This window comes from Macaca fascicularis, chromosome 3 (assembly GCF_037993035.2).
Source record: "Macaca fascicularis isolate 582-1 chromosome 3, T2T-MFA8v1.1".
Taxonomy (NCBI): Eukaryota; Metazoa; Chordata; class Mammalia; order Primates; family Cercopithecidae; genus Macaca; species Macaca fascicularis.
Window position 1 is genome coordinate 138,568,159 of NC_088377.1, and position 25,033 is coordinate 138,593,191.

Sequence of the window (25,033 nt, forward strand, 5' to 3'; positions counted from 1 at the left end):
TAATATCCATAAAGCCTAGTTTTTATAATGCAATTATATTCAAAAAGTTAGTTGATCAGATTACCACCAGGAAGCAGGACCTGTGGAAATAAGACAGGCAAGTAAATGCTGATGGGGGAGGGAAATGAGAATGCCAATGGAGACATGGTGGGGGGCAGTCAGAGTACAATAAGAGCATGGGGCAGGCAACTTTCTCACTTGGATAGGAGGATCATGGAACCAGGGATATGCTGCCCAAGGAGAGGTGGAGGAATGCCAAAGACACTAATTGTCAACTTAATAATAGTCCCCAAATCCAGATATCTAACTATCCATGAAATGCTTGGTTATTTTTCCACTTTTCATCCACATGTATTACATACATTATGTAAACCATAATATTTCACCCATTCTCCATTGTGCAACATGATCTGGGGGAAGAAACGTGGGTATGGGGTAAGATGAAAGGAATCTTCATGTATACTGAACAAGACCATGAAAACATTATTTTTCTTTTTTATTACTGTGATGTACATGTTAATATATAAGGAATCATTAAAAAGCCAAAAACACATGGATTTTCAAATGAAACCAAATTATATCAGAAATACAAAATTTTGATTGGGGTGTTGAGTTTGGTAGATGTTTGAACAGGAATGACGTAGATATAGCCATCATTTTATATTTTAATGTGTTTTAGATACTGAAAAATGCAATTTGTTAATTATAATTTGAACAGATTAATCAAAATAATATTAGGTTGGTGCAAAAAGTAATTGTGGTTTTTACCATTGAAAGTAATGGCAAAACCCGCAGTCACTTTTGCACCAACCTATTACCACAACTCAAACAAACCAGAAAAAATTTTCAGAAGAAATGTTTGGTAAAAGTCAGGATCGCAGGTTTCTATTTCCAAATGTGTAAGAAAGATAGTGAAATATAATTTCTACCATATTGTTCTTAAAAAGAACATAGCAAAATTCACTTTTCCTCTTTAAAACATTTCAAATTCAAAAGCATGTATTTCAAGTTCTATAGATCACACTGTATTTTTATCTGATTCTTTTTATAAAAAGAACTTGGAATATAGAGAAATACAGAAAACATATATTTACAACTACCTAATTCAAATGTCTTTCTATATAGGCCTATTATGTAGTTTTTGTTTTAAAGTATCCTCATTGCCAGTGGCATTTAATAAACTCAATAACTGTTGAATCACCATTTTGCTTCCATCCAACTATTATTAATGTACAAAAACATTAAAGAGACTTTATGAACAGAAAACTTCATTATGGAAGAATTTGCATTATTTTATGCTTGCCAATTATCATTATTTACTCTGGGTTTCTGTGCACCATAAAATAGTTATTTTCTTGTTTTGTTTGTTTTTAACCAAAGATAGAACAGACAAGTTTTTATGATACAATATATTTTTAATTCATGCCATATATGTCTAGAGTTGTGAAATTCTGAGTGAAACAAGTTCCTAAGAAGATTAGAGACCATTAAAATGAATGCTAATATCAATAATGAATCTTTTCAAGACAGCTGAAAACTTGATATTTTTTCAGTACAAAACACAAAATTAAAATAAATAGCATGATAAAATGATCTTGACATATGTAATTGTTACGATGACTGTCAAAGAAACTGATGCTAATCAGTTTCTTCTCATTTTGGACAGTACTTCATTTCCATGAGTGTGGGTCTTGACCAGTAATTCTCACAGTGTGTCCACTGATTCCTAGTGGGGGCGGGGGTGTCCCAGAAACCCTTTCAGGGGTCTGCAAGGTCAAAATATTCTTAAGATTAACATGTTATTTGCTTTTTCGCTCTCATTTTTTTCTCAAGTGTACAGTGGAGTTTTCCAGCAGCTACATAAGGTGTCATAACATCATTGCTTTGATGACTAATGGAATATGTGCTTGACTATTTTTTGTTTTAATGTTTTATTTAGTTTGAATATGATAAATATCAGTAGATATAAATTACATAAAACAAAGTTCTTTGGATTATTAAATAAGTTCTAAGATCAAAATATTTAAGCTTGTTGTCCAGCTTAAATATTTAAGTATATTAAATTATAATTTATAAATTATTATAAATTAAATTATATTAACGTGTTTAAATATATTTAAGCTTAAAAATATTTAAAAGCCACTGACTTAGACTTAGGCACAATCATAATTTTTACAATAGTCAAAGACTGAATAACCAAGGACTTCTTCCAAAACATGTTTATCATGTTTGTCTCTAAATTTTCTGTATCTTACATATCTCTCCTATTGCATTTCAGAACCCCTTCTTTCCTTTCTCATTTGATGTTAATTTATAATTATTAAGATTGACAAATGACATTTTTAATCTATATAGCATTTTTTTTATTTTATTGGGAATGATATAGATTATATGTATACATCCATAATTATTACTTTTTCCTTTTGAAATTTGGTAAGCTGCCTATCAGCTTTAATCAAGCCACTTCCAAGCTGAAGTAGAGTGACAGGAGTGTTATAAAGATAGAATACAATTTTTTGTTCTTATCTTGAAAGTAACATTTATAGAAAAACAGTTGTTTATAAATTATCAATTGATTTTATCTTCCATTATCTACATTACTGATCCCATATAGTGGCAATTAATTGTATTGGCATAACAACAGAAACACTGAAGATGATCACTTTTATTCAAATTTGAGGAAAAATGGAAAGTTTCTTACCAAATACTTGATCCTTAATTTTAAGTATATAATTTGGTAAGTTTCAAAATATTTAATGCTAAAAGGATATTTGCAAACGTGTTTATCATTTATGAAAAATATGATCTGAATTACTTTTACTAGGTCATCATTTTTACATACATTTGCTGATATTTTTAGTGCAAATAATATCACAGAACCTCTTCAAGGTGTTGGTGATACTACAACAAACAAAATAGACAAAAATTACTGTCTTCATGAATCTCTATGCTAGTAATATTTATTGAATAATCAATTTAAAGATATCTGGAAAAAATTATGAACAGTAAGACAAGTGAGTTTTGTCTATCTTCAACTGAGATGGAAAAAGAAAAATGCAATCGGTCATTGATTTACATTTATGTGCAACCAAACATCATCATGTTTAAAAAATCTGGAAAATAGAATTAATTATAATTTATTTGTTCTGCCTCTGGTTCTGTCATAATCTGTACAGTCCACTGCAATATAACCATCTATACGTAGACAAAGTATTTTTTAAGGATCTATTTGGAGAAAGATTAATGAAATGATTGTTATAGATTAATAGATCATTAATATAATCTATTTGGAGAAAGATTAATGACATTAACTAGGGAGGTTAGGTCTCGTGAGACCAGACATGCATTTATCAAATAACTGTCCAAACTTCCTCTTTACTTAGTGGCCATTGACCAAATTGGAATGATATGAAAACAAACTGGAAATGTGCTCAACCTTTTTCTTTTGGGCAGAATTTAATGAATTTTCAAAATGTTCGGATTCGATTTAAGGACAGCATTCTTGTTATCTAAGCAGACATGATGTAAGTTCTCACAGTTTCAGGATTATGTAAGAACTTTTTTCAAAGTGACTATTTTTAGAATGACTTTTTACTCAAACAAACCTGCATGTTTTACCGTAGTCTTTATTCCTGCTTGAGCTTTTTTTTTCCCCTCCAATTGTCAGTTGGAAATACCTGCCTGACAGCCTAATGCAAGTGTAGTGCAAACAAACAGCCAGAAAGACAATGCCTCTGCTTCAAAAGAGAGTAAAAGGAAGATTAAAAAATTAAAAATTGCCCATGAAAATTTGATGTACCTCAAAATTGAATGTTTTTTCTTTCACATGTGATCCCCCATGCTATTAATCTTTTGAAGATAAAGATCATTATTGTATTTGCATTTTTTAGCACCAAAGCAGAACTCGGCACTGGATACATTCTTTTTTCATTCTATTTATTTGAACATAACTGGAATTACAGCCTAAATTTATTAAAAGACAAAATGAATTTACTTTCTTAGTTTTCATATATGATAATGTCTTAAACTTTCTTTCATTATTTACTATAAAATTTTAATTCTCATGTAAACTATATTTTAAATGGTTTCTTCCAAAATCACTTCTAAACTAAAAACACCTCAAAAAAGGAAGACCTACTTAAAAGGCAACATTATGATTTCCTTTTAAAAGCAAGGATTATAGTATACAGAGCCAGCATGTATTTTTTTACGTAAGAAAAAATTCCTCTATGCCATGTTATTAGTTAAGCTAACTTCACTTTCATTTGTTACATTGTCTTATATGATTACTTTTGTTTCCCGAAGTGATCATTGATCTTATTATCTATAATGAATCATTATAAACAAACTAAATTGTTCACTAAAATGTCATTAAGAATTCAGTCATAAGGCCAATGTGTATGGAGAGAGGAAACTGTGAATATAAGAGCTTTGCCATCTTTCTGGAACACAGCAAATGGAGGCAACATGTCTTCATCTTCTCCTCTAAAAGGAGCCACTATGTGAATGTGAAATATCTTAAGAGAAATATTTTTATTTTTATAAGAAAAAAGACTGCAACATTCCATTTCTTATGACTTGTAATACCTTTATAATAGATATATTGTTTACATATATATAAAATATACCTGTAATGACTGATATAAGTCATTTAATAATTTGTCATTTAAAAATAAATTTTCAATGACATCCTTCCTTTAACTTCCATTCCTAATGACTTACAAATGATTGATAGAGATATCAGAGTTTGAACACCTGTATTTGTGAAAACTTACAATTTGGTGGTGTGTGAAAACTACAAATAGCTATGTTGAAGCTACCTAGCACATTTTTCTAGTGTCCAGTTTGCTTTAGATTTTCCCAAATAGATAATAATTATACTGAAGTAGATTTGGAAAAAAAATTAAACTTCTAAATTACTTTTAAGATGCAATATCTCTTCTTAAATTAGAACCTCTGAACTGTAATAGAAAACATACAGAAAGTATGACTGTACATAATTCAAGGGAAAACATTCCAAATAATTCTGGTCACAATGACACTTAAAACCTGAAATTTTAAGGTCCACATTCAAAAGAAAATTAAAATATGAGATAAAACTGCAAAATCCCTTTAGTAAAAATATCAAAAACAAAAACAGTAATAGCAATAACAACAGGTAGATGACAGAGACAGGAGGCGGGAAGAAAGGAAAGGAAAGAGGGATGGACAGCAAAAGAAACAAAGAAAGAGAGAGGAGAAAGATCCCTGAAGTAAATGCTAGCAAAATTAAAGCTAGCTAAAGGGAGTCAAAATTCCCAAATACATGATTTTAAAAACTGCTAGGTAGTTATTTCCGTTCCATCATTAAACTATTGGAATAAACAAAATTGTTGATTGATTTCTTTTAATTTCAGTTAATCTTAAAATTTTAGAGACTGTATCTATGAAGATATTTACTACTGCATTAACCAAGTAATTTGGGAAAGTACAAGCTACCTACATAATAAATTACTCCTCAGAATATTTGGAAATAGCTCTGTGCTGGACCAAAGATATAAGACCAATAATGGAACAGCATAGACAGCAACCTATATACATTCCAAACACTCAATTTTTGGAATTTAGTGAGACAGGCAGAGACCTTGCCTTTTAAATTTTGGATAATTGGATGTGATATAAAAGTAGTTAAAGTGTAGTCTACAATTTGATCCGTGCTCTCAGAGCAAAGTGCTGCCATCATGTGGTAAGTACAGTGATAGCTTTGCATATTTAAGTACTGTATGGTAGAGGGAGGAAAAGCCAACAGAGCAAACTAATTGAAGACAGATGTGCAGTCAAAGAGACACTACTGATTTAATTAAGGTTAGCCACAATGGAGTAATAAAACACAATGATGTCGAACCATCTAACAGCCAAAGAAAGTAAAGTGGTCAAAGAATAATTTAAAACAGATTGAATTGCATCACAGAAGGTAACATTTGTTTACCTGAAATGCCCTCTTAATAACTGAGTTACAAAAATGATTCAACATTCTAAGATTTATTCTTTTAGGGCACAGGACCTTTCTATGAGTGAGCTGATTCCATCATATATTTATAGCATCCACATTTTCCTGTACTTGGTACTTGATAATACACTTAGGATTTCAAAAAGAAAGTAGGCACAAAAATGTAATTCATAAAAAATGGCCCCAAAGATGTATCTTACTACTAAGAAAAGCCTCTCAATATTTATATAAACTTTTTTCATATGTAATACACAGGTGCATAATACATTCACACATAGTAGGTCCATGATTTCCGAAACTGTAATTAAGAGAGTTGGAAGAATAAAGCAGAGATAGAATATTTCTAAATTGTTGATTTTGAAATTATAAAATTATGGACGATTATACTTAGTTTTAGTGTGTTTAAAATATTGTTTCCTTCAATAACTTAAAAAAACATAGATATATTACACTTAAATATAACCCAGAGCTCTCCAACTATCTACATACAAACGTGCGATCAGGACAAGTTCCAGAGTCTGTAGTAGTGCTGGCTCCCACAGAATGTTACTATACATATTATTTTCTTTTGTCACTTTCATTTTAAATATATATGTAATATTTGTGATCTATTATGAACTTTTTGAAATTCATAAGCTTATAATCTCCAATGTTTAGTGTATTCTCATTAAATATTTCCTTCAATCAAACCAGTGTTTTGGGAGATTAAGGTTAAAAAATATAGTTGAATGATCACCTTTTTCTATACAGTATGACAGATTAAAGTTACCTCTGATTTTAAAAGCTTAAAAAAAAATGACTAAAGTTTCTTTGACAAAGAACATGGAAAAATATCCTTCCATAGCAAGTGGCCTCTTGATGAGAGATTTATGATTTGCATAAAACACAAAGCTTGATTTAAAAAGTGAAATTATCTACTAAATCATTCAGATGTTTTGATTGTTTGGTTAAAGTATTAATGTATTATTATTATTATTATTTATTCATTAAATGTTGTTCAAACATGGTTCGGGGACAAGCTTTTAAGGAGGTTACCAAAGAGAAAACATAGGTTTTGCTTCCAATAACGACAGAGTATGTGCTACAAGAGTCCAGACACAGGACAGGTCACTTCTGAATGGGAAAATGAGGAAAAATGCAGGTGATTTCTGAGCTAGGCCTTTACAGATAACTTCAATTCAGACACAAGAAAGTGATGGGATAAAGGAGGGCTTAGTAAAGTTGGAAAGAACAAAGCCAAACCAAAGGGAGCCAGAGTGAATGGGCTGAGAGAGCTTCCATGTAAAGTGTTTGAAGAATTATGTGAGATGTATTTGGAAAGGAGCAGACCAATAAAAACTCTTTTGAGAGGCAAAATAAAGAATTTGGTTGAAATTATTAGATGTCTTGAAATTACCTAAGATCCAGCTTCAGATAATAAAGTCCTAAATACACTTTATTTGTTATAAAAGTTTGCCTTTATGCAGATTTAGCTCAATTTAATAGAATTGATGCTTTAGTTTTGAAGTCTGTTTCAAGAGAAAGAAATGAGTAAAAACATGTTTCAAGTGTCTGGAAAAGATATATGAAAATACGAATTCTTAGAACCAGCTTACCAAAACCTCTGCATTTTTTGTTTTATCACATTTTATGATATGTAGATATAGCCCAGTAAGAAGAAAAGATCTGTCGTGTGTTTTAATTTAATTCATTTTTCAGAAACTAACCAAATGTGAGGCTATGTATCTCTGCACTACACTTAGATATCAGGTTAAGAATACAGAATTTAACCCGGCACCAGATGTTTTGTTATGATAACTCCAAATATCTAGATTCTTTTGAATTATTCACCTAACTTCTAACTGCCTAAAATTTCCGTAGACAGAACCTTAGATGTAATCGTGTTTTACAGAGATGTTAGACTGGTTCCATTACAGGTAAATGTCCCCTGGATTTGGTTTTCTTTTTTAATATATCTTATAAAATGTTATTTGTTTGCATTTAAAATATTGACAACGCTGGCACAGGCTTTCAAAATGAGAATTACATTCAAAGAGATTGGCAAGATGGAAAAAAAACTCTCTTCTTAAATTTATTTCTAGCTTTGTTTCTTTCTTCTTCTTATGGTATTTTATATTCTGTACACATTTCTCAACTTTTCAAGAAGAGAAATAGAACTAAAAATTGCATCAGGTGAAACCAAAGTTGACAAAACAAAGGATGGACTATTTTGAAACGTAAATAATAAATCATTTTTATAACGTAGCTATTTTTGTTCATTGTGAGGTTGCTCTTGAATTAAAATTATTTTAATTTAATAAATATAAATTGATTAAATATTAGTGGCTAATAATTATGGTTCACCTTTGAAAATAGTAAATTGTGATTTTCCAACTGATGAAATTAATGTCTTCCAGTCAGTGTCATACTAAAAATTATGAATTGGATTATAGAATCCCAGTCAAAAAGTATGACAGCTTTCTTTGGTTTATAATCAATTAACTAATCTGACTTATTATGTAGGTTATGCATTTTAATCTACTTTATACATGTCCATAATTTTACATTCTACTCATATTACCTTTACATTTTTAAAATTATTCCTTTAAGAAGTTTTTTTTTTAACACTAACTACATCATCTGGGTTTCTTCTACATAAATTAAATATTCAGAAACATAACTATTCTGTTTCCACAAATCTAGTCCTGTGGGTTACTAGTAACTCATTGGTGACTGGTTGTTTACAGCATTCAGTTCAATTAGTCAATTGTATATCAGATGTCTATAAGTTAGGAACACCTTTTTCTAAATAGCCATTTCTGAATTATACACATCGGATATACAATTGACTAACTATTAAAAATTTATTTCTTGTTCCTATTCTGGGGAAGGGATTTGTATTCTGGGGAAGCGATCCTACTGCCACTGGAATATATATAAAAATTCCTTGTGGCTTTAGAGAACCCGCTACTGCCGAAATCGAAAAAGTGAAGAAATGGGGGAAAAGTTAAATCCTTTGCAAGACTTGATGCTAGCTATCCTGATGGTGGATTTCCTGTCCTCAAATTGTTTCCCACACAATGTTTATGTGTTTCACTTCATTTAGTTATTATATTGGTTAAAATTCCACCAGATTAAGAATCATTGTGTTTTTATACATATCCTTAAGAAATATGTAGATACCTTAGGACCATGAAATGATTATCAACTGTTCACCCATTAGTGTAACTCTATCCAACTGGCTAATAAACTCCTGATGGGATAGGGATGCATTTATGAAGAAAAAAGACTCAAAGTAGAATTGTAGGTTTGAACACATCTAGATTTAGAAGAGAATAGAGTTAAATTCATTTTCAAAGACTATTTAAGCTCAAAGACAGTAAGAAACAGCCATTGATAGTAAAGCCCTTGAGAAGAGTGGGGATGTGGCAAATAATATCACAAGAGGAAAAAGAGTAAGTTACTGGGTTCCTACATATCTCACTCCTCATAACCACCATTTTATGAGGTAGGCATTACTGACTCCATTGTTTCCAAATGAGAAAAGTGGTGTAGAGTTGCTAAAGAGTGGGTTGGGTGTCAAAACCAGATCGGTGTGACCAAAACGTTCACTCTCTCTGGCAGAAGACAAATGTCAACAATTTCAAAAACTTACTATAGAAACTTCTCCCCAGCAAAATAGGGGAAAAACTTGCCTATCTTCCTTCTTTTTCCATCAAGATTTCTTCTCAATTCTGCCAACAATATTAGTACTATACCCCTACTGCATAATTTATTGCACAAATTTGTAATGTCTCTATGGGAATATGGATTCTTATATTCAAATATCAAACTTAGGAAATTCTTGAGACAAGTCTTGATGATAAACTAGGAAATGCCTGAAGGGAAACAAATATCTTTAAATTTTAAAAACTTGCTGGAGATAGCAGGCAAAGGTACATAAAAACAAACAGAATTTTCAATCACTTCTTAAAATTCTATTTTGCATCTTTGCTTCTAAGGAGAAAAACAGATTATTGTCTAGTAATAGGAAAAAAATAAGCACTTTTCTTTATCTTGCCATTTCTATCTACCCAAATCTTTCTAAATTATTTTCTCCATGAAATAGCAAAAATGTTTTTTATTTACCATATCATTTTTGCAATACTGTACAAGGAAACCACAAAAATAATAATAGTAGCATAGTTACATACTATTTAACTCGGTCTAAAAATTAAATATTTTTTTCCCTAAAGGAGATTGTTTTTCCTTGATGTCCAACAAAAACAGTAAAATAATTTATTGTTGCCACTGTGCATTATCAGTAAAGGAAACGAAAAGGCAGGTTGAAAAATGTAGTTCTTCAGTAGCTGTTTCTTTACACGTGTAAATTAAGAAGATGTATAATGATGCATTTGTAGATCAATGTCAGCTTCATTTATTGACTGTGGTGTTGAATCTTCCCACACCATGCAGCAAAGCCTCCCAATCACCGGCCTGCAGAAAGCTCTGTGTCCACCGGCTCCTCGGGCAGCAGCTTTGGCAGTGGGTATAGCGTGGACAGTGAAGGAAGCAGCAGCACTGCAGGGGAGACTAATCTATTTCCTATTCCGAGGATGTAAGTGGGTCTCTTTTTGTTACTACAAAGCTTACTCAGCATCATGAGTAAGGCATTCTCAACAGTTAACAGGAAATAACCAGACAATTATCCAATTCTGAGTCATTGTCCCTGAGACACTTCAACTGTTAATGCCTATGTAAAGATAGATAGTTCAAGAAAGATTGGATAATTCAGTTAATTCTAAGGATAAATGTTAGTCACTACCAGAACTACTTAATCAATACAATCTCTATTTGATGTAAAAACTGCTAATCACTTAGCCATGCCAGAATAAAGTCCAGCAGGAGTACAAAAATGTTTTAATCACATAATGATCAAATACAAACATTACTGGTATTTGAGACAAACATATATTAATTTACCTTGAATCAGGAGAGATTTAAGCATATTCAAAGAATCCATATACCATATTTGAAATAGAGGACATAGTGAATAATTATAGAGACTTTTCAACTATAAATCCTTCTACAATTAAGATTGAAGGCATTGAAGTGTTTCCATACTTTCTACAACAAGTACCGAGTAGTGCATAGGTCCCTGACTAGGTACTCTTGGAATAAGAATCATTCATAATATTAAACCTCAAAAAAAAAGTCATTTTGCAAATCAAATGCAAAACTTTAGCAGACTTAATGTGTTAGAATGACTTTGATCATATTGGTAGCATTTAAGATAAATATGTAGATTATGTCTATTCCAATAACAAAATCCAAACTTCCTGACCTTTCCTTCTCCTCCCTATTAACTAGTCTTCTGGATTTTGAAAATACCACTAGGCCACCCAGGTCCCAGGATTTAGGCCAGGGCAAATTTCAGTCTACCACCTGGTTTTCTAAGGCTGGTGAGCTAAAAATGGCGTTTCCATTTTTGAATGTGTAGGAAAAATCAAAAGAAATGTGATACTTTGTGACACGTGAAAATTATAGGAAATTTAAATTTCAGTGAATATAAACTAAGTTGTATTGGAACACAACCACTCCTATTAGCTCTGTGTTGCCTGATGCTGCTTTTGTGCCACAGGGCAGAATTAAGTCGTTAGAACACAGCCCATCTAAAATGTTTACTAACTGGCACTTTGCAGAGCTTGCCAACCCTGAGCTGGGTTGTCGAAGGGTCTTTTCCATTTTCTCCAATGCTAAGTGGAGACTTTTCAGCAGGTGGATTTTCTATTTCTCTTTGTTTTAAAATAAGCGTTTTCATAAATCTTTCCTTTTGATGTCCACAACAATTGTAATATTTTGATAACAGTTCAGTTGCAAAGCATTAGGGAAAATGGATTTTTACAGTGAAAATGAGTTCATTTTGTTGTTTTTAACTACATTTTTTTTTCAATTTAAATTAAGCAAATTATTGTTGTATCACCTGCCCATCTTAGCTTTCTTTTCTTTTATGAGATTTCATCTATGGATTCAATAGAGTTATTTGTACTTAATCAGTTCTATTTTATTGGAAATTCTTCCTAAAAGGAATCTAATCCCATTGGTCTTTGACTTCTGATGATCCAATTTGACAGAAAATAATTTCTACAGATTCATTACATTTCTCCCTAAGCTGTAAATGCTATGTGAATTTAGAAAGGTTTTAAACCACACATAATTTGCTATCCTTCCAATTTTTCTGCACCTTTCAAAATATATAATTTAACACTGATGATAAAGTTATAACTTCCAAAGAGTAAATATGTTATTTTGTCAATATCTGAATGTCTGTAGAATAAGTAGATTATGTATTTTATATATATGTGTATGTATATATATATATATATATATATATATATATATATATATATATCACATTCTAATTTTGGTTTTTCCCACTTTCTGTTTCTCTTGTGAATCAAAGCTTCGCACAACTGTCTAGAGACTCTTGCTTTGCCATATGAGCACAACAAATATTTACTTTTGAAAACCACTATAGGATATGTGTAGGAAGTAGTATGTGGCAGTTCTTTTTTATCCCCCATTGTATCTAATAAAATTATTGCTTGGGCTAGTAAAAGTTTGTAATAAATATCTAGTGATTGTTTAAAAATATAAATTATAAAATGCATAGCAACAATGTTCTGAGCTAAAGTGTAGTCATTGGGAATTCAGAGAAACCACATCCTTCACATGACCCGCAGTTACATTTCCTTTGCACTTAACTTAGCTTCACAATCCTGCGAAAGTTTTTTGTATAATCTTCAAAATGTACTTACTACACATATTGGCTAAGTACCTATGTTAAAATCAGTTTTAATCGAAAGCAAAGACTGGCTGGGTATCACCCTTAACATATAAAGTCTAAGAATCAAGAACAACCCCAAAAATTATCAAAATGTAGTTGTGCTACAATTACTAAGACTTATAGTAACTACTTTTTAAAAGTCTGGGATAGTATAAGAATATTAATTTTTTAGTATTCTTATCTACTAGATTACCAATACTAAAAAGACCCTCACTTTCAATAGAATTGATTCAGTAACAAGGTAAGTTTTGGCTCACTCTACCAGCGTAATGTACTGATAAAAGTAAGATTACTGCTATTAAACTTTTTTTTCCTCTCTAATGCTAACAGATAGAGCAGAGTTCTTTTTTGTTTTCTTTTCTTAACTAATTGTCTTGAATCTTGATGAAGCAATTACATACGCTAAAATTTTGTGCGTTGCTTAAATATGTATGCAGATGTTGACCATGCAGACCATGGTTTAACATACATATGATAAAACAGAAATGTTGGAAATTGCTTAATTTGCATGAACTTGGTCCCTCACATACACACTTAATAAAAATTTGTACTTAAACCTTTAACCTAGAATTATTATAATGGAACAATGTAATGGTTTTTGAGATAAAATAATTTCTGAATTTACATGTGTTCCTCTTTTATTATGTGCAGACACATTTCAGCACCTTCTCTGAAGTAGAATAAGAGGATCTTTAGAGCAGTTTTCAAGTAAGATATGATTGGATTCTTAAGAAATAAATATGGTTACATTTTCAGCAGGTCCAGCAAACCAAACACTTCCTATGAAAGTTGTAATTAATTGTTAGTAAATCCTGCTATGCTAGAAGCGTTGCCTACAAAGTGCAGTATCAAGATGCTCTTTTGTTCAAGCATCTTTCTATAACACTTAAGTTTTTATTCCATCTTTTTAGAACACCCTATCTAAGTATATATAAAGGCAAATTCCAAACTTTTTCATGTGTCATGTAGCTTTTTCTGTAGCCAGAGAAATAAGCAGTGGCCTACAGTCCTTTAGCTGTTAAATTATTAACATTCTAAGCTTACAATCCTCAAAGTATCATGAATTCTTCATCTAGTTGACTTTCCAAAAAGTTTGAAGCTGAAAAGTAAAAGTGATTAGCAGATTTTAGCTGAATTCTAAGGCTGCTATGAGCATGCCTACCTATTAATATGCTATATTTATTGAATGCTTATGATTTTTCAGGCACTCTTTAAACCTTTTTATGCATTTTTCATGTAATTTTTTTCACAATCAAAATGTAGCTAATATTATTATCTTTATATCACAAAAGGAGAAACAGTCTTGACCAGGTACTTTGCCTTACATTACACATAGCAAGAAATAGCAAAGCCAGAAGCAGAGACCAAGCAGCCTGACTACAAAAGCCAGTTTGCTCAACATAGCAGAAAACACAGGAAGGAGTTGGGGGGAAAAAAACACATGAAATAAGAAATATTCTATTAAAATATCATTTTTATATAGTATGTATTTCAATATTGCTCTTTTCACCAAAAAAAAGCTAGAATAACTCATCAGTACAATTTATAAAAATATAAAGCCCCTTCTCATTTTTGAGTTAGAAATAAATAAAAAATTCTAAAACAAAGTTTGGAAATGTCATGACGGTCTTATTTTTTGATAAATGAGTCTACAAATAAAAATTACTGAATGTTAAGGTATATATTTGGCTTGAAGAGGAATAATAAACAAGTTCACATTTTAAAATCATGACATAGAGCAATTAACTGTGTATGTATGTGCCATTCAAATAATTATTACAAGTCCGAAAATACTTGGTTGGTGCAAAAGTAATTGCAGTTTTTGCCATTACTTTCAATGTTATTTAATTTATGCAAATTTAGCCTCCTTTGCATTCATGAGATCATAACTGAATATATCATTTTATTTTATTCCTAAACAGAGGGAAGATGGGACAGAATGGACAAGAGCCTGTAAAACAGCCAGGGGTAGGAGTAGGACTAGCAGACACTGAAGGTAAGTAAAAATTTACAATATTAGATTTTGGCCTAATCTACATTCTACAGTATAAATGTTTGAGTTATTTTTCTTTTAACATGAATTTAAATGTTACATACTAATGGCAAAAGCAATAGGTAGTAAGACATCATTATCTATTAAATGAGAATGACTTTCTTTACAATTTCCCAGTTTTCTCATTTGTGTTTAACATTGAAGGAACTTGGGGTACTAAAAAATTAAAAGAGAAAGAAGAATGAGAAGGATGGCACAAAAAAGACTCAGAAGACTTTCCGAGGGTGGGAGGGAAATCTTGAACTTAAAAATATATATTTTGTTTAAAATATCATGCAAATAGAAAATCAATCATGGAACCTCATTTAAGTCCATGGAAATTCTTAAATATATGAAGCTGAGAAGAAATTAATGGTGTAAAAATCATTTTACAGAAAAATTCACTGCTAAACTAACTTCTAAAGAAAAACCAAATTTAATTTCAAATTTCGTTTTAGTAAACAAATAGTAAGTTATTACCAAATGTGAAAACACCTTAACTTCAGCAAACATATAAAAAGAGTATCTATAAGCTTTATGATGACTAGCTTACCTTTTATAATAGTGTGATAAAATCTAGTATCCCTGGCTAGGTGTGGTGACTCACTCCTGAAATCCCAGCACTTTGGGAAGCCGAGGTGGACAGATCATGAGGTCAGGAGTTTGAGACCAACGTGGCGAAATCCCGTCCCTACTAAAAATACAAAAATTAGCCAGGTGTGGTGGTGCTCACCTGTAATCCCAGCTACTCAGGAGGCTGAGGCAGGAGAACTGCTTGAACCTAGGAGGCAGAGTTTGCAATGAGCCCAGATCTCGCCACTGCACTCTAGCCGGGGTGACAGAGGGAGACTTCATCTGAAAAAAATAAAAAAAAATAAAATGAATCTAGTAGCCCTATTGTCCTTCATGTGTCATTCCAACCTCTCTCAATACATTTAACTATTCTAAGTAGTTTATTCTAAGTACTTTTCATGCACTGTCTCATTTGATTCTTACAATTACCTATGAGGTAACTAAAAACATATATTGGCGTTATATAAAAGGAAACTGAAGTGCACACATAGAACAAGGTCAGAACAAGTGAAAATGACACCAATGTCACACTATTAGCATGATTATGGGTGTGTTATCACAAGAACACTACCTAGGGAAATAGAATTGAAAACAGGTTTTCAATTCTGGCCTTTATTAGATATGTGACCTCATTTCTCTATCTTCAGAAATCTCATCTGACAAATGCTGGGTCTAAGTGATACCTAGGTTTTCTCAGGGGCTTAAGTGAATGCCACATTTTTCTTGTTCTACTCAAATTGTAAATTAATCTTTGGACGCCTTCAAAAGCTATGCTTCCTTTATCTCTTGCAAATACCTCAGGGTTCTACCCTCTATCTACCAATCTTTTTACCTACCCTATCTCTGTACACACTCATGAACTCTCTCTTATAAGTTGATTAGTCCCAAACCTGCAGCCCAAACTCCTGGAATTTAGACTCAGTATGTCAGGCATTTGTGTCCAACCAGGAAACTATAAATGGCTCTGAGTATTTGAAATAGAGGAAACAAATGACTAGCAATTGATTATATACTCGTGAAAGAAGCTGAGAAACTAAGTGGGGTATAGTGAAGCAGCAGAAAAATAGCTATTGTTCCAGTAAGCTAGAGGACAGTGAGAGCCAAAACCAGGACACGCCTGCTTTCTGGGGGTAAGAAACATGAAAGAAATTCAGCCAGTGCCGGAAATATATCCTGAGACAGACAAGGATGGGGAGAAATATCCTGGTTCTCTCTTCCTCCCAGTCTCCCATCTCTGCCAGTGCCTGATCAAATCCAGTTGGAAGCCAGTTGACAGAGAGGTCTGCGAAACTGTACAGGGCAGCTACTCTGAGAAGAAAGCAAGGAAAAGACCGAAGAATGCATCCGAAAGCACAAAAGTATAGGGCCGGCACAATATTTTACATGGATGCATCAAACTACGTATGCCCTGCACTTAATTCACTCTCTTCCCCATTTTGCCTTCTTTTCCTTCTATGCTCTTAACACACACAGTTGAGAGAATTTGCATATTTTATCATTGTTCTTTGATTTAAATTACCTATTTCTATTTTTGTCTCCTACATAAGGCTGAACAACTCTCAGACCAGAGAAAGCACTTACTCCTCTTGTTATCCCAGCACTTAGCAGACAGCCTTGCCCGCAGAATTGCTCAGAGAATGTCTATACAATTAGCAGCTATTGATTTTCATGTTACTCTAGAATTTACATATATAGAGAAGCAATTCATGCATACTTTTAGCTACTTAATTTTACCTTTCTTTAATCCTAAAGTTTATAAATAAAATTGTTTTCGTATAAATGTTAACAGCTGTCAATGAACAGAAATTGTTCATCCTAATACTGCTTTCTTCTTTCATATCAGTCTCACACAAAACATGCTTGTTTTCCAAGAAGGAGCCAATCAGAGGCTACTTTATTTTTATTTAAACTTATGAGTCAATATGTTTCCCCTTTAACGAACTGACCCTGACCAACAGTTGATCTCAGATTAGTCATTGAGCAGAGGGGCGGGGATTGAGGACAGGAACAAGATGGAATATGTAATATAATGTGAGTTATTTATAGTCAAGTGCCCTTTTGGTAGCAACTTTTTGGACAAGTTGTTTTTGACTGAGTTACTGTTAACATTTGACAATAATCAAATTTATAATCTACATAACTATATGAATTTGGCATGAATCACTGTAAGAGAAATATAAAAAAGAGTTAATAATATGGAGAAGAAAACTGCAATAATATTAGACTCTCAGAGGCAATTTTAAATTAGAAAGAATATATAAACAGCGTGAGGAGAAAATGATTAAGAATGTATTTGCTCTATGCAGATAGGAGGATACATCAATTTAAAGTGCAAGATTTTGTTTTGCCCACATAGAAATATGGAATCAACTTTGTGTTGTACTTGAGATATATGTATAATCTGTGTTTGTTTTGAGTGATCCAAAGAATTGTCTTTACTTCCTTTTGTTGTCAGTGAACATAAACAGCCAATTTAGTGGGAGAACAAAAACAAACGAGAGTCAATTCAATTTTTTTAGACAAAATATATAGTTTTTTATTGTATTTTTCCTCCGTTCAATCCTTCACCAGGACATTAGAAAAACTGTGACTCTGTAGATAAGCACAGTTTTCTTGAAATTATAGATCCTTGAAATGTTCTACTTCATCTTGAGTACTTATATTATTCATTTAAGCACTTTGCTTTATGAACAACTTAGTCCACTCTAAGAAATACTCATCTACAAAGATTTGCTTTAGGACAGCATACTTTAATTCAGAGTATATCATAAATTTTAAGTAATCGCTTTTAGACAGTTTGTTCACATACAATTTTTATTCTTGTTTTTGCTTTATAGGGTTCAGAATGTAAAAAGTAATGTTTTATGGGGTTGCAATTTCTGTTGAGAATGTTACTGAGTGTTTTTTAATGTCAAATAGCCATGTCCTTGTTCTTCTTATTAAGCAAGTCCATTTATTCTGCTTCTAATTTAAAAACAATAACTTTCCACTTAGTCATTTTCTCTAACAATGTTTTTCCTTATTCATAGAAGTTGTTTATGAATTTTAATCCCAGCATGAGATTAGTTCAATGGGTCAGAATGTGAGCTCTATGAAGGGTTCTGGGATTCTGACTTAAGTTGTAGTATAAAACAGTAACACTCTTTCAGACTATCTCCACTAATCAGTCATTGAATTTCCACAATTGAGAGCATATGTAAAGTGAAAATAAGTGTTGTGTTTGGCATACAGTTAACATCCTTTAAGTTGTAGCTATTATTAAATTAGGAGTATATGTGAGACAGAGTCATTTTGGTCCCATCCAAAGAAATGATTATTATTCAGGATTGATAAAATGTTGTGCGCTTGTTGACAATGAGAGCTATACAAGACCACTTTTCTTTAAGATTCAAATCAAACCAGTTAGACTTTCAAATTGTACAGATGAATGTTTTTCCAATTTACACTAAAAACATCTAATTACATCCTTTAAGCTAGCTGACCCTTCTATTAGTTAAGATGGATGTATTTAATACTGTTATTTTTTGCCAGTGAACATCCATGTAGTAGCTGCCTTGATCCATTAAGTCTCCTAAACCAGGTGTTCATCATCTTTAAAAAGTATTACAATCACAACTTCCCATGAAGTTTAATTTTCTTGGCTGTATACCTTTCAAGAACAAATAACCCTAATAAATCATTTGTTTTCTTTTTTTTTTCTTTTCTTTTTTTTTTTTTTTTTTTTTTTTTTTTTTTTTTTTTTTTGAGACGGAGTCTCGCTCTGTCGCCCGGGCTGGAGTGCAGTGGCCGGATCTCAGCTCACTGCAAGCTCCGCCTCCCGGGTTTACGCCATTCTCCTGCCTCAGCCTCCCGAATAGCTGGGACTACAGGCGCCCGCCACCTCGCCCGGCTAGTTATTTTTTGTATTTTTTTTAGTAGAGACGGGGTTTCACGTGTTAGCCAGGATGGTCTCGATCTCCTGACCTCGTGATCCGCCCGCCTCGGCCTCCCAGAGTGCTGGGATTACAGGCTTGAGCCACCGCGCCCGGCCTGTTTTCTTAAGTATCTTCATAAAATTCAATTTAGTTTCAGTAAGAATGGAAATTCAGTTTCCAGAACAAATAAACCTCAAACATTCTAGAAATTTGCTAGGCTCTACTCTCAAAGAGAAAATATGAAACTATTATGGAAGATCCTCAATTAGAGTATAATAACAGCTATTATTATGGCATCCAATAATATTCACTCCACAAATACGGGACCTTGCTGTCTTATTTTTCCCAATACTTATGCTACCTTTCTTATATTTCCAAAGTTGATTAGTGCTATATATGAGTGTATCTATTATATGCAAAACACCATATTAAAACTTTGGATCCTACAGAGATCAATTCAATACATATGCTGATCTAAGGGAGCATACTGTCCATCTAGTATGATTGGTTCTATTTCATCAGCAGCCAGGAAGCATGCTTGCTGAACCAGGTGTGTATAGCCAGTATCCATTCAGAGAAGGGGCTTTAATAACCATGATGCAAAGAATAATTACAATAAAAATGTATAAACCAGAGGGAAAATTATGTGCTGTGGAATTTCAGCATTGAAAAGCATGGCAGCATCTGTAGAAGTGATGGTGGGGAGCATGGTTTTGTGAAAGAGGTTACAAGTAGTGACTGCTTTGAAAGTTGAACAAGGTCTAGACATGTGGCAATGAATGAGGCCAAGTTCAGACTGAAGAACACCATGAGGAAAAACACAGATGGAAGAAAAGATTGGGGGTGTATAGGAGAGAAGTTATTCAGTGAAGCTAGAGCAAAGGGTGCAAGGGGAAAGCCTCCTCCTATTTGGGGGTGACTTCCCTGGACCTTATCACCTTATCACATTTTCCTAAATTACGAGAATCTAAAATCCAGTGTCACTTATTTCTAGACCTGGATTATTCACTGAGATTTTAAAATTAATGACATTTACTGCAAAATACCCTATTATTGAATTTTTTTAAAAAAATTGTGTCTTAAATCTAAGTCAGATTCATCTCTGGAGGGTATTGATCAACCACTGAAAAGCTAAATGAATTAAATTTCTGGAAGTGATCTTGGGTATTTCTTAGTCTTAGCACACATCAAAGCATTGTCAATTGCTTGATGAAAGCCTAGAATATTTTAGACTTTCAGAGATTAATATCTGAAATAGTAGTTTTCAGTAATTTTTTAAATGTCTTCTTTACCTACAAGTCCCTGAAATGTTGCACTGGGAGTTGTTGCTCTGATTTACTTATGAGGGAGAGGCTTTTGAATCAAGATAAGAATACTAAAACTTAGCAAATAACACTGAATAACTATAAGCCAAGAATATTTTCTTAGTATAGATGTAGAAAATTAACAAAAGATGTATAAATATCACAAATATATGATGTTTATTTTGTTCTAAATACCTTCACATTGGCTGGTTCATTTGTCACAAGACAGTAGGAGATAATAGATATGGAATAATTGAAATAACAATTTCCGCCTTATACCGTCAAGGAAACAGAGACCTAGAGCAGTAAAACCATTCAAGCAGAGTTTTATAGCCAACTTATTAGAGTTAGAATCTACAGGTAGCTAATCTAACATCACCTGACTCTTACCATTGTATTTACCAACATTTTTATTTTGATACTGATTGTTACACAGCTATTTTATGAAAAAATATTTTAAATTTATAAGACTATCTTAAGTGGTTTGTAAAGGAAAACATCCAACACTTAATGATTATAGCCAGCCAGCTAATAACACCATTTACATTACAGATGCTATGTAGCTTGCCAAAATTAAAGATCTTGTTTTATTAGATATTGAAAATCTCTGTATTCAAAACAACATAAATTAACACAAAATAGACAAACAGATAAATGGACAAATGGATAACTTAACCAGTCCGTATATGGTTTTAAAGTAAATGATTATTATAAATTCCAATGGAACAGATATTTCATTCCATAGAAAAAGCTGGTTTGTTTATCAAATAGTTCTGCCATAATTTTCTTCAGTAAGAAAAGAAAATTAGACTTCTAGTCATTACTATCTACCAAGTAATTTTAAGGTTAATTAAGGCAATGAAATTTAAAAATGAAATAATAAAATGTTTGAAAGAAATCCAAATAAGATTTGAACAGGCTTAGTGGAATATGAGGGGCAATTTCCTAAGCAAGATAAGAAATCATAAGCCATCAAAGAAATAATAGACATTTTTGTTTACAAATAATAATAATACTTATATAGTAAAAGAAACCAAAAATAAAAGCAATGAACAAATGATAAATAAGACTAAAATATTGTAAGTTGTATGCTCACTAAATGATCACTATACTAAATAAAGATCTCCCACATTTTGCTCAAAAAAGGACAAACAAGAACAAACATGGTCAAAAATTATAAACTGGAGAGCCAGGCACAGTGGCTCATGTCTCTAGTCCCAGTACTTTGTGAGACCAAGGAGAACAGATTGCTTCAGTCAGGAGTTCAAGACCAACCTGGACAACTTGGTGTAAACCCTGTCTCTACAAAAAATACGAAAATTAGCTGGGCGTGGTAGTGCATGCCTGTGGTTCCAGCTGCTAGGGAGGCTGAGATAGGGGGATTGCTTGAGCCCAGGAGGCAGAGGGTGTGGTGAGCTGAGGTCGTGCCACTGCACTCTAGCCTGGGTGACAAAGCAAGACTATCTCAAAAAAAATAAATAAATTATGAACTGGCATGTCAGTGACAATGGCTTTTCACTGAAGAGAAATTAGCAATAAAAACAATAACAAAAAACTTAAAAATGTTAAAAACAATTAAGTGATTAACCTATCAGGCTCAAATTCTAACTAACAGTAATTCCACAGAAAAGAGAGAGATGAAAAGAAACATTATTCAAACTACAACACATTTCTTTAAACTGAAGAAAATAAATCTCCACATTAGAAAGACAAGAAATAAAGAGACTTGCAGCATGAGATAGCATCATAATAATTCAGAAAACAAGAAATGTAGAGCAGATGCTAAATATTTCTCCAGGTAATTAATTAATGTACATTAACCAGAAAGAAGAAAAGATAAGAATTCAAACAATATTTCAGCAGCAATAATAGAGGCTTAAAAGGAAAAGGATAATAATTAATGCCTTTGAAATTTCAAATGGAAGGAATTGTAAACTAAAAATCTATACACAAACTATCCATCAAATGTAAGAGTAAAATGAAATGATTTTTGAGAAGGCTAAGAACAAAACTTTTACTTTCCATGCTACCTATCTCAGGAAGCTCCTTGAAGATATGCTCCACCAAAATAGCGAATTAACCACATGCAAGCATACCCTGACCCCACACACGATACTTTGTGAATCAAGAGACACAAAGAATAGAGGACTTCCATGATGAGAAAAGGAGAATCTAAAGACAACAGCCATGCAGCAGAAATAAAGAACACCTGAGAAAATCCGATCAGATATAGAGATATGGAGATCAAATATCAAATATGAAGAGCTCATTAGCACTTACTAAAATTCTGAATTTGATTCCAACGTATTTTGGGGTTTTGGACATTTCTAGTAGCCCAATAAAAAAATATTGGCCCTCCACAGAAACTAGTGAAGTTTCGAAATTCATTCAATACTTCCAGGATCCTGAAAACCCAATTTCGAATGGCGTTTGTCTCCAGGGAGGTGAACAGGTATACACTGTGACCAAGCACTAGCAGAAGAGCCAGCCTGTGGTTTTGTTTTCTCAACATATGAGAGCAGCTGCTGCAGAGTGCCCATCGACTTGGCTAGAACTTAAAACCAGAGCTGATACTACTTTGCATCTTCACCTGAGCATCGGCCACACACATAGATACTACCTTAAAAAAAACTCAGGCAGGAAGGTCAAAGCCAGGGATCATTATAGATAGTGCTGGCATAGAATGTGAATCTTCCTTCTCTTTGACATCTCCACCACAACACGAATTTCAAAAACAAAAATATGTGGAGAGTTCTAGGCTGCACATGGGTAGTGAATGGGGTGCTCATGCAGGAGAGAAGAGAATTGACAAAAGTCATGATGTGTCTGGCCAAGTGAAAAACAGTATTGAAAGAGGTGCTCTTGGAAGTGTTGAGAACATTTAGAGATAGATACATGGAAAGCTGAGCAAATTATAAAACAAAACAATTAATAACTTAAGGAAAAAAATAAAATTAAGTAAAGCCATATAAGAACCAAATTTTCTCAAAAATGAATATTAAAGAGGCAAGTTAATATAAATTGCAAATATTAGTTTAACCAAGATTGTAACATATGACAGGAATGAGAAAAGCTAAATCTTCATCTACCAAAATTTAAAAAGCCAATATATTATAAAGGCAATACAAAATTATTTTAAGAAATATGAATGTAAAGAATCCAAGAAACAGATTTTTTTTAAAAAGTTGGCAGTGGGTTTCTCTTAGCAATTTGACTATGAGTTCGGTAAAATAAATGATTGAGATATGTGAAATTTCAGATTTTGTTTTTTTAAGAAAGAAGTCAAAAACATAAAATTGTGGTGGTCTGCGGTGGCTCACGCCTGTAATCCCAGCACTTTGGGAGGCTGAAGTGGGCAGATTGTGTGAGTCCAGGAGTTCAAGACCAGTCTAGGCAACATGGCAAAACCCCATCTCTAACAAAATAATACAAAAATTAGCTGGGTGTGGTGGCACATGCCTGTGTTCCTAGCTACTTGGGATGCTGAGGAGGGAAGATCGCTTGGGTTCAGGAGGCGGAGGTCACAGTGAGCCGAGATCATGCCACTGCACTCCAGCCTGGATGACCTTGTCAGAAAAAAAAAAAAAAAAAAAAAAAAGCCATAAAATTATTCAACCTTTTGTTATATGAAGAAATAAAAAACAAGCAATAGGAATCAAACTGCATAATAATAAGAAAAAATGGTATTATTTGAAGTAAATAATTTTCTACCATTCCCCTAAATTATTATGAATATCCATTCTCTTAAAACTGTTCAGTAGTAGGTATTACAATTAAGTACTCTTTTTATCTGACACACTCATTAAACACCTCCTGATAGCACCATTGTTGAATTGAGAAAGTTTTTTTCACTTTTAAAAAACCTGACTTTGATGATGTAAAATACAAAATCTCTGGGGGGAAAAAAGTCTATGAAATTCAAACATTTTAACTTTTAGATTATTTTTCCAGTTCACTGAAAGTTTAAAAATAAATTTATAAATGTTCAGGAAGAAAAAAATTAGAAGTTTTAAAAATGACAAAATTTATTGAAGATAATTCACTTTCCCACCTTTTAGTTTATTACTTTCTCTAATGAAAAATTTTTAAAATTTATTATTTCTAGAAAATGCTGGAAGTTTACATAATTTTCTGTATAAGAAAATATTTTATAAGTAAGTAAAACTGGAAAAAGAAAAGATCAGCACATTTCAGAAAAGAAGCCCTTGGTCAACCAAGTATTACTTTCCCTTAAGGAACCAGTTTTACAGATAAGAAAGTAGTATGAAAACGAGATAATAGACTCTGGAGAAAGTACAGCACTGCTGGTTTATTAAATGTTGACTGCTAGTCTCTAAAATAATCAATATATTTTATTATTTGTTTTTTACCACTAAAAATTGTGGAGGTGGATTATTCTGTTTAAATCTTTTACTT

The 25,033-nt window shown here is 32.5% G+C and overlaps 1 protein-coding gene across 6 annotated transcripts in view; it reads left to right on the forward strand.

Moving 5' to 3' along the window:
* PCLO (piccolo presynaptic cytomatrix protein) overlaps positions 1 to 25,033 on the forward strand; it is a 401,999-nt gene that overhangs the window by 343,095 nt on the left and 33,871 nt on the right. For all 6 annotated transcript variants that reach the window (XM_015447837.3, XM_015447839.3, XM_005550357.4 and 3 more), the window contains 2 exons: positions 10,424 to 10,565; positions 14,717 to 14,790. In XM_015447837.3, the coding sequence (XP_015303323.3) occupies positions 10,424 to 10,565; positions 14,717 to 14,790 (216 nt within the window). The remainder of the gene's footprint in view (positions 1 to 10,423; positions 10,566 to 14,716; positions 14,791 to 25,033) is intronic.